The 15,125-nt window shown below is 27.1% G+C and overlaps 1 protein-coding gene across 1 annotated transcript; it reads right to left on the reverse strand.

Moving 5' to 3' along the window:
- Positions 1-9,166: 9,166 nt before the first annotated feature.
- Positions 9,167-10,465, reverse strand: LOC111024955 (ethylene-responsive transcription factor ERF039). The gene has a single exon (XM_022302779.2). It carries the CDS (start codon positions 10,276-10,278, stop codon positions 9,649-9,651), a length of 630 nt encoding a protein of 209 aa, XP_022158471.1. The 5' UTR covers positions 10,279-10,465; the 3' UTR covers positions 9,167-9,648.
- Between the last annotated feature and the right edge of the window lie 4,660 nt (positions 10,466-15,125).

Here is a 15,125-nt window from a genome sequence, read left to right on the forward strand (position 1 = left end):
TTGCTTCATGATAAATTATCTCACACTAATAGATTTTGGGGGATAAAAGCAAATCACATACATCTTTCATATATAATTCAATATTATATTGCAAATTTACATTTTAAGTTAAAAGTAATTGGTTGGCCCATATGAGTTGATTAATACTTTGCAAAACACTCCCTTTGCTAATATGTCATAAAACCATAGGTTTTACTTTTAATTTGCATTAAAAAAGAATATCTTTTTCTTTACAACAAAGTAAAACATAGGCTTGTTTAAATTATAAGGGAGGATCTTTGAAATCACATTAAATAATTATAACAGTATACTTTTTAACATAATTAGCACTTTTATACTTTTATATCCATGGTGTATATATTTGTTAAATTAAACTGGTTAAGGTATTACTGGAAGAATTTTATACAGGATAGAGGTTTGAACCAACATCCAAATTATCTAAATGGTAACATTCTAAAAAAAAAGTATATATTTTATAATTGTGACACCGAGTAGGGAGGAGAGGTACATGAATGAACCGATACCACATTTGAATAAGAGGAATCCTTAGATCATGCAAAAATCTTAAAAGAATTGATAGTCACTATTGTACTAACAAAGTGCACTTTCTTTCCAAGTTAAGTGTGCTTGCCTTGGAACAATCTACGGTTGAGTGATCTCCTAAAAGGACCCGTGTCGTGAAATATTATTTTTCTCGAAGATTATCAAAATCATTTTTAAAATGCCTGAAAAGTAATTTATTTTATCCACAAACTCACCCTCTATATATTATCTTGTGTTTCAAATAAAAAAATCATAAAAAAATCATTATAAAATCACAAAATCCCAAACTCTACACTAGAATATCAAAATATAAAGTTAATCATTACAAGATAATATGAAATGTAATTCTTTTTGTTTTGGTGAAGCTTCTTGAAGAAGTGGGATTAGTCAATTTCCAAAAACATTATTCTCTTTATTAGGTGGAAATGCCATTATATGGTCTCTTGAAAAATCATTGTGTTTTTTGCCTTCTAAATTCTATGCCTTTTAAGCTTTGTCCCACAAATCAATTGTATGATAGCATGGGAAATCTATAGAAAGAGAGGTTTATTTTTTTTATTAAAAAAAAAAATATATATATATATATATATATACTCTAAAAGTGTATTAGGGAGTGCTATTAAAATAAATATTTTTAGCAAAAAGTATTTAATTATACGTAATTTAATAAAAAAAAATCTAATGATGTTTAATTAGTTATACACTTCCAAAAATACTTTTTGAAGTGTTTTTGTAATTTACTTAAGTTAAAACCTTCTATAAGTACTTTACCATCAAGTACTTTAAGGTGTTTTTGATTTTTTTCAAAGGCATGGTAAATTATCACTTTTAAAATCTCAATAAATTACATACATTCATAAAATAAATATATATTTTTACCATATATGCTTAATCTATATTTTCTTAAATCATTAAATTTCTCTGGCTATCAAATGATTTTGTTTCAACTTTGAAGTTTTAAAATTTAAGTTTCTTTGATAATATTTGCTTCATTTATTTAAACTTTCAATTTCGTTATTAAATGTTTCTCTAAATAGACTAACAATTGAAACAAAATTTTGTAAATCAGCCCTAATTTGTTTAAATCAGAACTTACAAATTTGAGTTAAAGAATCATATTTTTGTGAATAAACTTATTTTTCTAAAAATAATAGAAAATCAAACATAGTCCATATAATTCATAATCCAAAATATGGTTAAAAGTAGCAAAAAGAAGGAAAAGAAAAAAGCCTAAAAATGGTCAACTACTTAAAAGTAAATGAAAAGAGAAAATTGAAAAGGAAATGAAAATATCAATAAAAAAGAAAGATACTTTATTGTGTGTATATATTTATAATTTTACCATAAGAAAAATACAAGAGGATTAGAAGTTTAATTGGGTGTTGATAAAGTTTTTTCCCAAGTTGTCCCCATGCAATGGGATTTTTCAATTGTTAATTAAAAGATAAACAAACAACCAAACACATAAGATATTTTGGTGCTTTTTGTCATTTCCATGGCAAAGCATAATTAACTACTCCACTAATTAACTTCAATAATATTTCCTTTGACTCATCAACTTTATGAACACATATATATATTTTAATTTTTTAAGGAAATGATGGTCCTTATCCTTTCTATTACAATTTGTTGGGATATTCTTATTGGTGGTAACAAGTAATATGAATTATAAATGTGACAAATTATTTATTAATGTGGTATATGAGCTCCCTGATGTAATATTTTAAATATTTTAATGAACATAGGAGAGTTTGACGAGTTACGTTTGATTAAAAATTTTGAATTTGAGTCAAACCGAGCATAGCTCTGGTTAAGACACCTATCTCAAAAAAAAAAAAATCTGAATTTGAATTAGGTTAATTATAAGATATGAAGACTTTCATTCTTAGAAGAGATTATATATGTATTTTTATCTACTAAGTTGTGCTCAAATTGACAAATAATATAGGAAGTAACTGTGTAAAACAAAATTTTAAAAACATAGAATCAAATTGAAATTGAGGGTTAAGTTAAAAAATGTAAGTGAATAAACTATATATTTTGATTCATAATTATGTGTGAAAAAATAACAATCATTTATATATTATGTGAAAAATGACAATCATTATAGATATAAACGTATCATTATAAATTAGTATTAGAACTATGAACACAATATTATTAAGTTAGTATTTTATTATAAAAATAACTAGTAATATGGTACTTTTGAATCATTCCTACTATGTACAAAAATAAATGATTACCAATGTAACATATTTATAATTTAATAAGCATATTTATAAATAAGTTTTGTAAATTTTAACTATAAATTTAGTAAGGTGTATCAATTCACCTTAAACTTTAAAAAATATTGGAATCTTTTAATTACTTTAAACTTGTACAAATTATCATGTTTATCTTTTAATAAGTCTTGATTTGAATAATTGTTAATATATATTCTCATATGCGTTCAATATATTAATGGTAGATCCAAACTTAATTTTGTTGAAAATTTGATTAAATTGGAAAAGGTGAGATTTGAGATATTCTTGCATTATTTTTGTTAAAATTGAACAAATTGTAAAAAGTATCACGTCTATCTATTTATTTTTTAAATTTAAATAATATCTTTAAATACTCAAATTATTAATAAGAAACAACAGTAAAATGCAATAGAATGGAATGATTTTCTGAATAGTCGGGAGAAGGAAAATAAATATTTAAATAACGAGCATACCTCAACCGTAATTGGCATATATCTCTAACGATTGTGAGTTTGATCCCCATCCTAACATGTTGTACTAAAATAAATATCTTAATTCTACGCCCGAACAAATATACAGACTGAAAGTTTAAGGTAAAAATTGATACACATGGGAGAATAATTAACTTTTTATGTAAAAATTGATACAAATATCCATCTTGGTCCTTGTTATTTTCAAAAAGTTTGCTTTGATCATTATACTTTAAAAAATTTACCAATTTGGTCTTTATTTACGAAATTTGACACAAATTTTATATATAATGGAAACCATTTAATACATATTTATAGCAATATTTCAAGAAATTTAGTGGGTGAAATTTCATGCTAAAATTATAATTGAAAACATATATAAAAATAAAAATAAAAGGACCAAAATAGTAAATTTTTTTAACCATCATGGGTGGCTTAATATTAGTCTAAAGGGGTCAACGTAGATTAGAAAGATTGTGAATCAAAATAGACGCATTAAAAGTATAAAATAAAAAAGGAATAAAAATTAAAAGTACAGGATTAAAATACGAAAATTAACAAAAGGCGAAATTACATTTTTTAGTATTTAAATTTATTATAATTAAACTACACCAATAATATTAAAGAATCTTAACAAGTATAGAAATTTAAGTGGCAACAACAACAATACTAATGTGGAAATCTTTTTTCTATATGATTTCCATTTAGTTTTAGCTATTATCAATGTCATTTAAAAACGAAAATTGTAGTGGTAGAAAAATCTTTTATGTTTTTCAAAATATGTCACATTTTCTAAATTTTCAAATATAGCAAAAAATTTCATTCATATCAATAGTATATTAGATGTATATTAAATACATATTGTACAGACACTAATATTAGTAATATAACAGATGCATGCATGTATATATATATATATATATATATATATATATATCTCAGTAGCTAGATATTAGCCAAATATGTTACAGATATATATAATTAGGATAAAGTTGTCATTTTAAAATTGGACCTCCATCTTTTCTTTAAAGTAATATAATTAAAAAATTAAATATAATTATTATTTTACTAATCTTAACAAATGTTTTTGACATATTTACGTCTACCCTCGCATTTATTTTCAGTCATATCAAACCAAACTTAAAAGAACTTTTTTTTGGGTAGAAAACAAAGGCAAGTGCGTGTCAAGGAAACAGTAAAAAGATAAGGCATTAGATGGAAAGAGAGATTATAAATAAATAAATAAATAAATATAATATATATATATATATATATTTTTTTTTAATTATTTAGTGTCAAAGAACATAATTATATGGTAGAATAGAATAATTTCTTTTGAAGCCCACGAGAGTTGGAATAAAGCATAAATATCTAACAACACCCACGTTTCCCTTTACTTCACCAAACCTCTCTCTTTCTCTCTCTCCAAAGAATAAAAATGGAATGTAAGAGAGAGAGAGACATAAAAAGCATACAAAAAAGAAACAATATATATTATGTAATATATCAATCATTCACGTAAGATAAAAAGCAAATCCAATAAAAAAGAAAAAAAGCAAATCCAATTAATTTTTTTACCGACAATTTCGACATTTACGCCGATCTGAACATCTGATTAATGTATATATCTCTAATGAAAAGTTGTAAATTTAAAATTTCATTCACGTTGTTGAAGTAAAATAATAAAAAATAAAAAATGACAGTCACTCATTCTCTCTCTCTTATTATTATTATTTTTTAATTTTTTTGAGTTAAACATGGATGTTTTAACTTCTCCTCAATTTTTATCTTCTTTCGATTTTATTTCTAATAGTTTTGAAAATTCACAATTAATTTATTCTATAGAAAAATATGGTAAATTTTGTTTATAGAAAGTCAAATGTGTCATTAAATTATAATTTTATTAATATAGTTAGATATGTGGGCTTGTCAGTTAGATGTGACATTTGGAAGAAATTGATTTGTTAATATGAGTCGAAATTTTGTTAGATGGACCAATTGAAATTTATTTATCCAGCAGTATTGTTCATGTGTCTAAATTTTAACAATTGTTTCTAATAAAAGGACCTAAATGAGAATTTTTGATATATTAAAAATAAATTTGAGAATTTAAAAAAATTTAACATCAAAATAAAATTACTTAGAAAATTAAGGATTATTTGGTATATTTAACCCATTTTAACTTCACATTCACATTTTTATAGGATATGAAGTTTTTATTCCGAGTCTATCAAACTTTTAAACTTTTTAATCTTATAATCTAAATCTTGAATTTTTTTTTTTGTTACTTTTTCATTAACAACAACAACTAAAAGTTTGGCCAGACATTTTTTTCAAATAATTTATATTTTTATTGTTTGTGTGGCATAAATGATATTTTTATTATTAATTTTAAAATTTAAAAAAGAAAAATGTTTGATTAAACACAACATATTATATATCCAAGAAATTAAAAAAGAAAAAAAAATCCTTTTCCTTCCTCATCTTCAATCATCAACCTAGAAAAAAGAGATGAAAAGAAAAAAGGAAAAAAGAAAAAGAAAACCTTTATTCTTTTCTCCTCAACCTTCGGTTCAATAATTATGGAAAAAAGTTTTGACATTACTTCTTATTTTCAAAGCATAATGTAAGGAAAAAAAAAAAAAAGACACCAAAATCATTTCATAGTTCATCATTCAATTCTTATATTATTTCCTAAACTTTCAAATATTATGTTGTTGTAGTCCTCAAAATTGATAGAAAGGTTAATTTAGTCAATTTTATTAATATATTTATATAAAATGAAGCAAATTTAATATGGACTCGTGTTATGTGACTCAAATCATGAACAAGAATTTGAAGCCACTGTCAGATTTCAAAACGAGTTTAGGTTTCTTTTAAATAATTATTAAATCAAAATTAGAAATAATTTTTTATGCAAAGTTTCAAGATGGAAATGGCGAAATTAAGATTGATTTAAATATTATTTTAGTTTATATACTTTTAAAATATTTATTTTGGTATTTATACTTTCAATTTTTGTTCATTTTAATTCATTATATTTTTAAAATATCTGTTTTATTTCTTGTATTTTTAAAAAGTGATAACTTTAAAATTTTAATATAAGTTTTATATTTAATGGAACTCTTAATACAAATTTATGGCTACATATTTCAAAAAATTTAGTGAGTGATGCTAAAATTTTTTTATCGAAATAAATGAGATGAGAATGAAAATAAAATACTAAAATGGTCACTTTTAATAAATACAGGGGCGTACCAAAGCGAACATGTGTAACTATGAAGACTGTTAAAAGTACATGAACTAAAATAAACTAAAATCGAAAGTACAAGATCGAAATAATATGACATGGCCCGTCATAAAAGAAAAATCTAATTTTTTTTTTTGAAGAACCAAATTACTGAAATGCCATTACAAAATATTACCTCATTGTTTGATAATTTCGTCCTCGAAATTTAGCCAGGACAACGATTAAAGCTACTAAAGGCACTTAATAAGGATCTAACCTTTACTTCCCCCAATAACCTCTTTCATGACATAATTCCTCAATTTTTTTAAAGAAGGAAATTACTAAAAAAAAATCCAAACATCTCACAGATTCATATAGAGGTAGGAATTTATCAAACGAGTCACAATCCTTTAAATATGTCATGAGTCCATTGATGAGAAGAGGCTAGAGAAAGCTCGAAACCAAATTCCTACATTGATGTTATTTCAACTACATCAAATGATCGATCTTTCAAATCGGTCAAGACTCCACTGCCTGAGGTTTAAGTGGACAACCCGACAAATACACATCCACAGGAATTAACTTATTGACTTCTCAAACAATGCTGTAAGAATCGGTACTCAACATTCCTATTCCTCTCCTAACTTTAGGTATTTTCTAAATTAATTTAATCGTGAAATAAATAAGATATCATGACGTGTGTATCTAGGGAATAGTTGCTTCCAAGTGAAATGTCCCTAGATACACGCATATATATATTTATTTATTTTGAGTATACAGATACAATTGAGTGTTGTTGTTTTAAGGTCAATCTATTTACCCGTCTAGATAATATTTTTCTTATTCATCAATACGTCTGACTCTTATATAATATTTAAACCTTTAAATTTATTAAAAATTGAGATAGGATATAAAAAAAAAAGATGTTCTATTCTAGTTAAGCTCATACCAACCACTTTGTTATATAATTAATACTATTTCTTGGTACATTGGATTCCTAGTGTCTCTCATGTGTGCTTTATAAAATGTCCACATTTATATGTATGACAATTACTATTATTTTTTGGACTCTATTGCCTTTATAATTTGCCCACACCCTATATTCCATGCATTGAAAACACCCAACCTCTCTTACAAAATTGCCCTCTCTTTTTTGTCAAACCCATTTTAGCTGTCTAATAATTCAACTTAACATCACTTCATAAATGCTAAAAAGTCTAGTTGTTCAAACTCTCTTGTATTATTAATACATACAACTCCCTCATGTACCTTTCGAATTCTCGAAAATGATTGATCGAGCTCTCTATAGTCGTTCATTTTGTATAATTTATTAATAAAATGTTAGAGACTGGACACGTTTTGGTCCACAAACTTTCAGGGTTTTGTCTGTCTAGCTAGTCGGTATATATACTTTCAAAAGTTGCAAGATTTTGTGTTTAACTTGGTAATCACTACTACATATTAACTTACACACGACGAGTTGATTTTGAGTAGCTGGATTTAGGCGTTTGGTGGTATAAACGTTCAACGTTAATTCGAGAGACCTACTAGCTAGACACATATTTGAAAATTTATAATTTAACCCAAGTAAAATGAATTTTTTATTCAACTCAAGATTAGTCAAGGAATATCATACTCTAATTGAAGTATGGATTAAAATAAAATTAAAAGTGGGATTATATATATTAATTAGAATTAATGTAACTATATGGTTTTAATTAAGGCTAAATGAAGCATTATTTTATTAGTTTTTTATGGATGAGACATGATAGTTTGCCAACTTTGTCCTTGTATACAGGTCCAAAATTGCCAGCTCAAGAGCTCTTCAACAAAGCACATTTATAGAGTGGATAGTGAAAGAGATATATATTGAGAATTACTTGGTTCTCTCTCCCTCACACATTTTCTTTTTTAGTGAGGGATTTAATTTTGTAGGTATTTTCATGAATTTGATTACTTGATAATTGTCGTAACTTACCAAAATCACTCGAAAGAAAAATTTATAATAATCGAGACAACAAGAACATCGATACTAGACTTAGTTGATCATAGTTATCTTGACTCGAGATGAGAATTTAGCTGACAAGATCGTGAGTATTATAATTACTTTTTTCTTTTTTCAAATCGTTCGAGATACTAAAATCAGATGAGAACTTTACACTTCCACCCACATCAACATCGCGCGTTATATATATAAATAACATAATTTAACTATATTGCTTTCTAACATCAAATTCCACCCCTTTATGCTTCCTTATTTGGAAACATGAGCTTCGAAATGGCTTAAAGCAAACAAACTAACTTTTTATGAAAAAAAAAATATATATATATATTAAAAAAAGAAAAAGAAAAAAAATAAAGAAAAAGAAAAGTAGGAGTGTGAGTTTGTCTGATATGATCACCATATGATTCATATTGCTCCACTTTTTTATTTTCAAATGGGTATTTAAACTTTAAAGCACTAATTGAAAATTAAAAAACTTTCATTAAAAAAATAATAAGACTTTGCTTGTAGAGGAGAAAATGCATTTATAAAGGTTAAATTTGAGATTAAGAAAAAGAAAACCAAATTTTTTCAACTTTTTAGAAGTAAACTTGATTAGAAACAACCTAAAATCATTGTGATAGACGTGAATGAAAAAAAAAATTGTAACTAAAATATTACGGTCTCTAAAAACAGGTGAGTTTCAACATTTTTTTCGATGAACTGCGTTCCAAAAAAAGTGGTCTACTTAAAAGAAAGGATCGGTGCTCTCGTGATCCAATTCATCCGATTACTACAAGGATGAACTCAATCCGAAATATGAACTGAAAAAGAAAACACCAATATCTAAATTTACAATGTGGAAACTATAACAAACTTAATTACACATAATGCCACTGGAGAGAAGAACAACAACAAACAAACCTGTACAATAGAAAAATGGCAATTTTATTAATTTCATCCTCTGATTTATTATTTAAATTTTCCAATGATTGTAATTTTAGATATTATAATAATTTTAAATTACGATCATGGAAAAATAATAATAATAAACCGGAGGATGAAATTATAAAAAGAAAAAAAAAAGGGAAAGGAAGAAGAGAGAATTTTTTCCTGATTTGGTATTAGGGTTAAAATCAAAATCTGCAGGCTTCTGCATTTGCAGGCGGCGGCAGAGAATTAGAGTAGGCTGGTTCTGTAGGCGTAATATTCCGGCGAGAATTGCTCCTCCGGCCGCCCGAAAGCGGAATCGAAAGCGTCGATCGGCAGCTGCGAGAAACAGAGCGTTTCGATTTGGTGATTGGGATCGAGGAGCAGATCGGGGAGATCGAAGAACGGATCGTCGTCCTGCTCCGGCGACTGGGCGGCGGCGGCGGCGGAGGAGGAGGGGGAGCGATTGAGGTCGGATTCCGGCGGGAGATCAAACGACGCCGCTTGGAGGGCGGCGGCGCGAATGTCCTTGGGGGATGAGCTGGCCGGACGGGGGAGGCGGTGGGCGAGCTCCGGGAAGTTGAGGAAGGCGGCGCGGCCTTTGATTGTCCGGGCGGCGACGTCGTGGGCTCTGGCCGCCATTTCCGGCGTGGAGAATGTGCCCAGCCAAATCCGCGATTTCTTCTTTGGTTCTCTGATTTCGGACACCCATTTTCCCCATTGTCGCATTCGGACGCCGCGATATGTGGGATGCTTGCCGTCGCTCCCGAGTTTCACCTTTTTGGAGCCCTTGATGATTTCTTTGCTGCAATTTTTGATCTCAGAAGAAGAAGAAGAAGACTGAGACTGAAATTGAAATATGTGGAGAGGATCTTCCATTGGAGAAGTGGAGGTGTGTTGGTGAAGGGTATAGGATGGAATGGGGGGAAGGGTAGGGAGGCTTAAAATATAGGTAGTGAGAACAAAAAAAATTGGGTTCTACGATTATAAAAATATGAGTTCTTTTTTGTTCGAGATTCGAATCTTCACTCCACTCGCTGTTTAAATTACTATGGGTGACAAACAGTTTTGTCATATCACTACGTGATGCACCTTTTAAAGAATTGTGTCATATCTACAAATCTTATTCTAGATTTTTGTCGTTGTTTTTGGGCTAAATTACTATATGTGTATAAATATGAGGTGAAAATTTGAATTTTTTTGGTAACTACAAATCTTATCCTATATTTGCTATTATTTTGGGTTGAATTGCGCTAGATGGGTAGCTACCCTATGTAAATTTTTTAGGTAATTTTTTCAAATTTTTTTTGATAGAGGTCGATCTTTAACAATTAGTGGTAGATGCCTACCGTTGATAGTTGTGTATAATTTGAGATAGGATGAAAGATTTCGGAGGGTAGCTTTTTGAAGTTCAATTTCTCCCGAATGAACCATAGAAACCATGAACCATAATAGAAGAACTTACTTTAGGTATTCTCTGCCTATCACTACGTTGATTTTAAGTACATGTACCCTTTTATTGAAGTTTAGTTTTTTACATTTATAAAGTAAATGGTTTACTATAAACATCATGTAGTTAACTTCGGTGAAAATATATATTCACGACTAAAAGGTTTGTGAGTTCGAACTCACACTGTTGTTGTATTAAAAAAATATATTAAATATGATGTATTTTTATGTTTAGCAATTATATTTCGAAAACTAAAAACAAATCTATATATTCTTTTAATATACTTAAATTTTAAAAACAAAAAAATAAAATAATTTGATTTATGTGTTGTATTTTATTGGTTCACATATTTTCCATTAATTATAGTTGTACCACTATTTAAATAAATATGTGGACCAACTTTATTTTATGTTATTAACAAAATTAATTTTAAATGGATTTTTTTTTGTGCAAGTAAAAAAATATTTTTCTCTCTTTTTATCTTAAGTAACTTTTTTTTCCATTTAGTGACCACATAATTAACTAATCAATTGGAATGCAACCCAACATAGATTTAATTTCTCAACTCCAACCTTGTTTCTTTTGAGGAAAATAAAATATAAAAAAATTTATAGTCATATACTTTTAATTTATATTTATTTTTTTCTCCAAAATTCTGCATATTATAGTTATTAATTTATTTATTGGTGTGGAACCCGTTTATTTATAATTTCTTATAGGTGTCCACAAATAAGTACGAGCAATATGAAAATCTTCAAAAAGAAGATAGTGGCATAGAAAATCTATCGGCCCACATATTTTACATGAAAAAAGAAATATCATTTGATGAATTGATTCCGAAACATTAATCGTGGATCTTTTTAAATATAAGCATTTGATAATTGTTTCGGTTTCTTATTTATTGAGAAATATTTTTAAAATTGTATAAAAATTTTAGAAACAACGGAATCAAAATTTTTTTTATATAAAATTTATAATAAATATTTAAAAATAAATAAAACGCAAACATTTTGAACAATTTAATTTTAAAAGTTAGTTCTCATGTAACATTTTTAGTGTTGATTTAAAATAGTAGAGAACAAGAAACATGAAACAGTTATCGAAACGGGGTTCTATTTTTCTTTATTAAAAATGAAGAAATGAGAAACAACAAATTAAACTAGAATGTGGACCTAAAACTTATTAATTCTATCCTTATCTAGTTTGTACCTACTCTAGGGGAAACAATCAAACATAAAACTTAATTAGTTGTGCACATGAATGAGAATATTTAAGATAATATACATAGTTAAATGAGATTATGATTTAATTACCCAAATTAGGTGGTTTAGTTTGGTTAATAGCTGTATTAGCTTAAATTAATCCCAATAAAAATTTATTAATTCCTTTTTTGTTTTTGGATGTAATTTAATTAGGGTTTAAGCATCATTCTTAAATAGTTTCTTTGGTTATTTTGGTCTCTCTTGTTGTCTTATTCTAAAGCATCATTCAAATAACTAAGACACCTCTCAATTTTTCATGTGCTAAAGTTATAAGTAATAAAAAGGGTTGGTTGGTCACAATTAAAAATAAATTAAATTGTTGGCAAATTGCTATTGGCCAACTTTAACAATTATTTTCCTTTTCTTTTTTTCTAAAAAACTGACCAAAATATATAATTGATATTATATGTACGGATCAGTTTTATGGGAATCTAAAATGCTCATGAGATTAACATCTAAATTTCTGTGTTTGTTGTATTACTGTGATCAAACACAAACATGTCTACCTAAACAAGTTAGACATCTATCGTTTCATATATTTAATGATATTTCAGACATCTAAAGATATTAAAATTTATATTCTCGAAAAACAAATCGCTCCTAGAGGATTTCCTACGTTTCTTTTCTTTCTTTTTCTTTTTCTTTTTTCTTTCTAGGGTTGAGGGAGAATTGAGAGTTGGAGGTGATGGCCCTTTCAAGCTTTGCCTTGAGATGTATGTCATTTGATGGCTCCTCATGTTTAGGAACTTTGCCACATGTAGATAGGACAAAGGAAAAAAGTATTTGACATTATTTGACATGTCATTTTGGTCTGTCCCTTATATATTTCAAATCTTAATTTAGTTAAATAAAAATTTCCCTTCCTTCCTTGAAAGAGATATATGATTATTTCGTGGCTTTTCTATTTCATATGTTTACTTACGAAATTTTTCCTCGAAAGCTTTGAATAATAGAAGTTTTTACGTTTGGTTAACTAAAAGAATCTTCCAGTTCGTAACATGCGAAATTGAGAACGTCGAGATACAGCATATCGGTCTACCAGAACCATCAAATCCATATGTAAACGACGATATTATTTTTTGTTGGTATGTATCACTGTTATAAAATAAGAAAGGCAATGCCACATGATCGTTTGACAAATAAAGCATCAAAGTACTCTACATGTAGGGTCAAGTGTTTGTATATATATTGTCACAATGCAAGTAATTTAACCCTAATACTATTTGACATTCTTGTTTGGATGCCAAGAAAATGAAGGAAATGGACAAGGAAACTTTTCATACATGCTTCAACCACCAAAATGCTCAATACACCAAAAAGTTTCTTTTTTTCTCTTTTTTCTTTCTTCACAAATGCATTAATTAATTACACATACAAGCACTTGATTTTGGATTCATGAAATGCTTTCTATAAGGGGAGTTTCTCCTAAGAATGAAGGTGATTTTCCATGTGCATTGCTTCTATTTCCAAGCAAATTACAAAGATAATTAAATATATATACATTTTGTAGACCAAACCTAAATTAAAAAAAAAAACCAACAAAAAGTTATATCATAAACGTTAAAAATTTATAATTCTAAGGCTCTTTTTAGAGTGAGTCAAAAGAAAAACAAAAAAGATTTCTGGTGTCTTTCTACCATCTATATAATACTGAAAAATAAAAATTATTGTGAGTCTAGACATAGCTCAACTGGTTAAATGCACATATTATCCGAAAAGTAAAAGATTCGAATCTCCACCCTGGTTGAACTAAAAAAAGAAGTATTCAAATCAATTTTATAATTATTTTTAAATTGTAAATTTTTTTCATAAATATTTTTTTTAAAAAAATATGTATATCATACCTACAAAAATCTCCAATTTTCTTTTCCCCACCCATTTCTCATCAAACCCAAAGTTTTCACTTTTTTGTTTTATTTTGTTGTTATTATCTAAAAATTATGGTGTTGGTAACTTGTCATACAAAAATAATTAAGAGCACAATGATTGCTTAGAGATAAATTAGTTTGGTCCACAAAAAAGAAAAAAAAAGGTAATTAATTAAAAACCATATTGGTTGTCCAAATTTTGTTTGTTGATAGGCTTCTTAGTTGAGAATCTTTATACTATATAATGATATCTTTTTAATGTTATAATTAAAGAGAAATTATAGGATAAACTAATGGGAATCCATAATCTCAAATTTTCTTAACTTAATTAGAAATTTTTTTAGAAAAATACCATAGAAACCTTAGCTTTTTTCTTTCTTTCTTTTTGACTTTATATCAAAATCAGTTGTATGTATTCTTTTTATGATCAAATTCAAATCCTTTTCCATCACCATGATAAAGTCAACTTTCTAATAACAATCCATTGAAATTTGTTCATTGATCCTAAAGGCATCTAATCTAACCAAAGCATAAAATGAAAAATGACTTCATCAATATTGATAATGAGGATGAATATTTCAAAGTAGTTGTATAGAAGTTTTTAGGTTTAAATACTATTTTAGTCTCTCTATTTTCAAAATGTCTATTTTGGTTCGTGGTATTTTCAATTTTTGTTCATTTAAGTCTTTGTACTTTCAAAACGTCTATTTTGGTCAATGTACTTTTAAAAAGTTACCATTTTTGTTCCAATTTATAAAATTTTAACACAAATTTTTTGCACAACGAAAACCTAGAATAAATGAGATAAAAATGAAAATGAGTGAATCCAAAATGATCAATTTTTTAAAAGTACGAAGATCAAATTGAACGTTTCGGAAGTACATAGATTAAAATAAATAAAAGTTGAAAATATAGATATCAAAATGTAAGTTTTGAAAATATATAGATCAAAATAAACTAAAATCAAAAGTATAGAGACAAAAAATATTATTAAAATAAAAAAAAAATTCCGAGTTTAAATCTCTTTATTCCCCTGGTATCGTAGTAAAAAAAAGTATATATATATAATAAATAAAAGTAACGAAATAGTACTATTGGTACAAAGTAGGCAAATATGTGGAAAAATGATGATCAAAAAATGGGAAG

This window comes from Momordica charantia, assembly GCF_013281855.1.
Source record: "Momordica charantia cultivar OHB3-1 chromosome 10 unlocalized genomic scaffold, Mcharantia_2.0 BLBB01000010.1, whole genome shotgun sequence".
Classification (NCBI taxonomy): domain Eukaryota; kingdom Viridiplantae; phylum Streptophyta; class Magnoliopsida; order Cucurbitales; family Cucurbitaceae; genus Momordica; species Momordica charantia.

Bases quoted from the DNA above. Each gene is read 5' to 3' on its own strand.
- LOC111024955 (XM_022302779.2), bottom strand. From the start codon at position 10,278: ATGGAAGATCCTCTCCACATATTTCAATTTCAGTCTCAGTCTTCTTCT.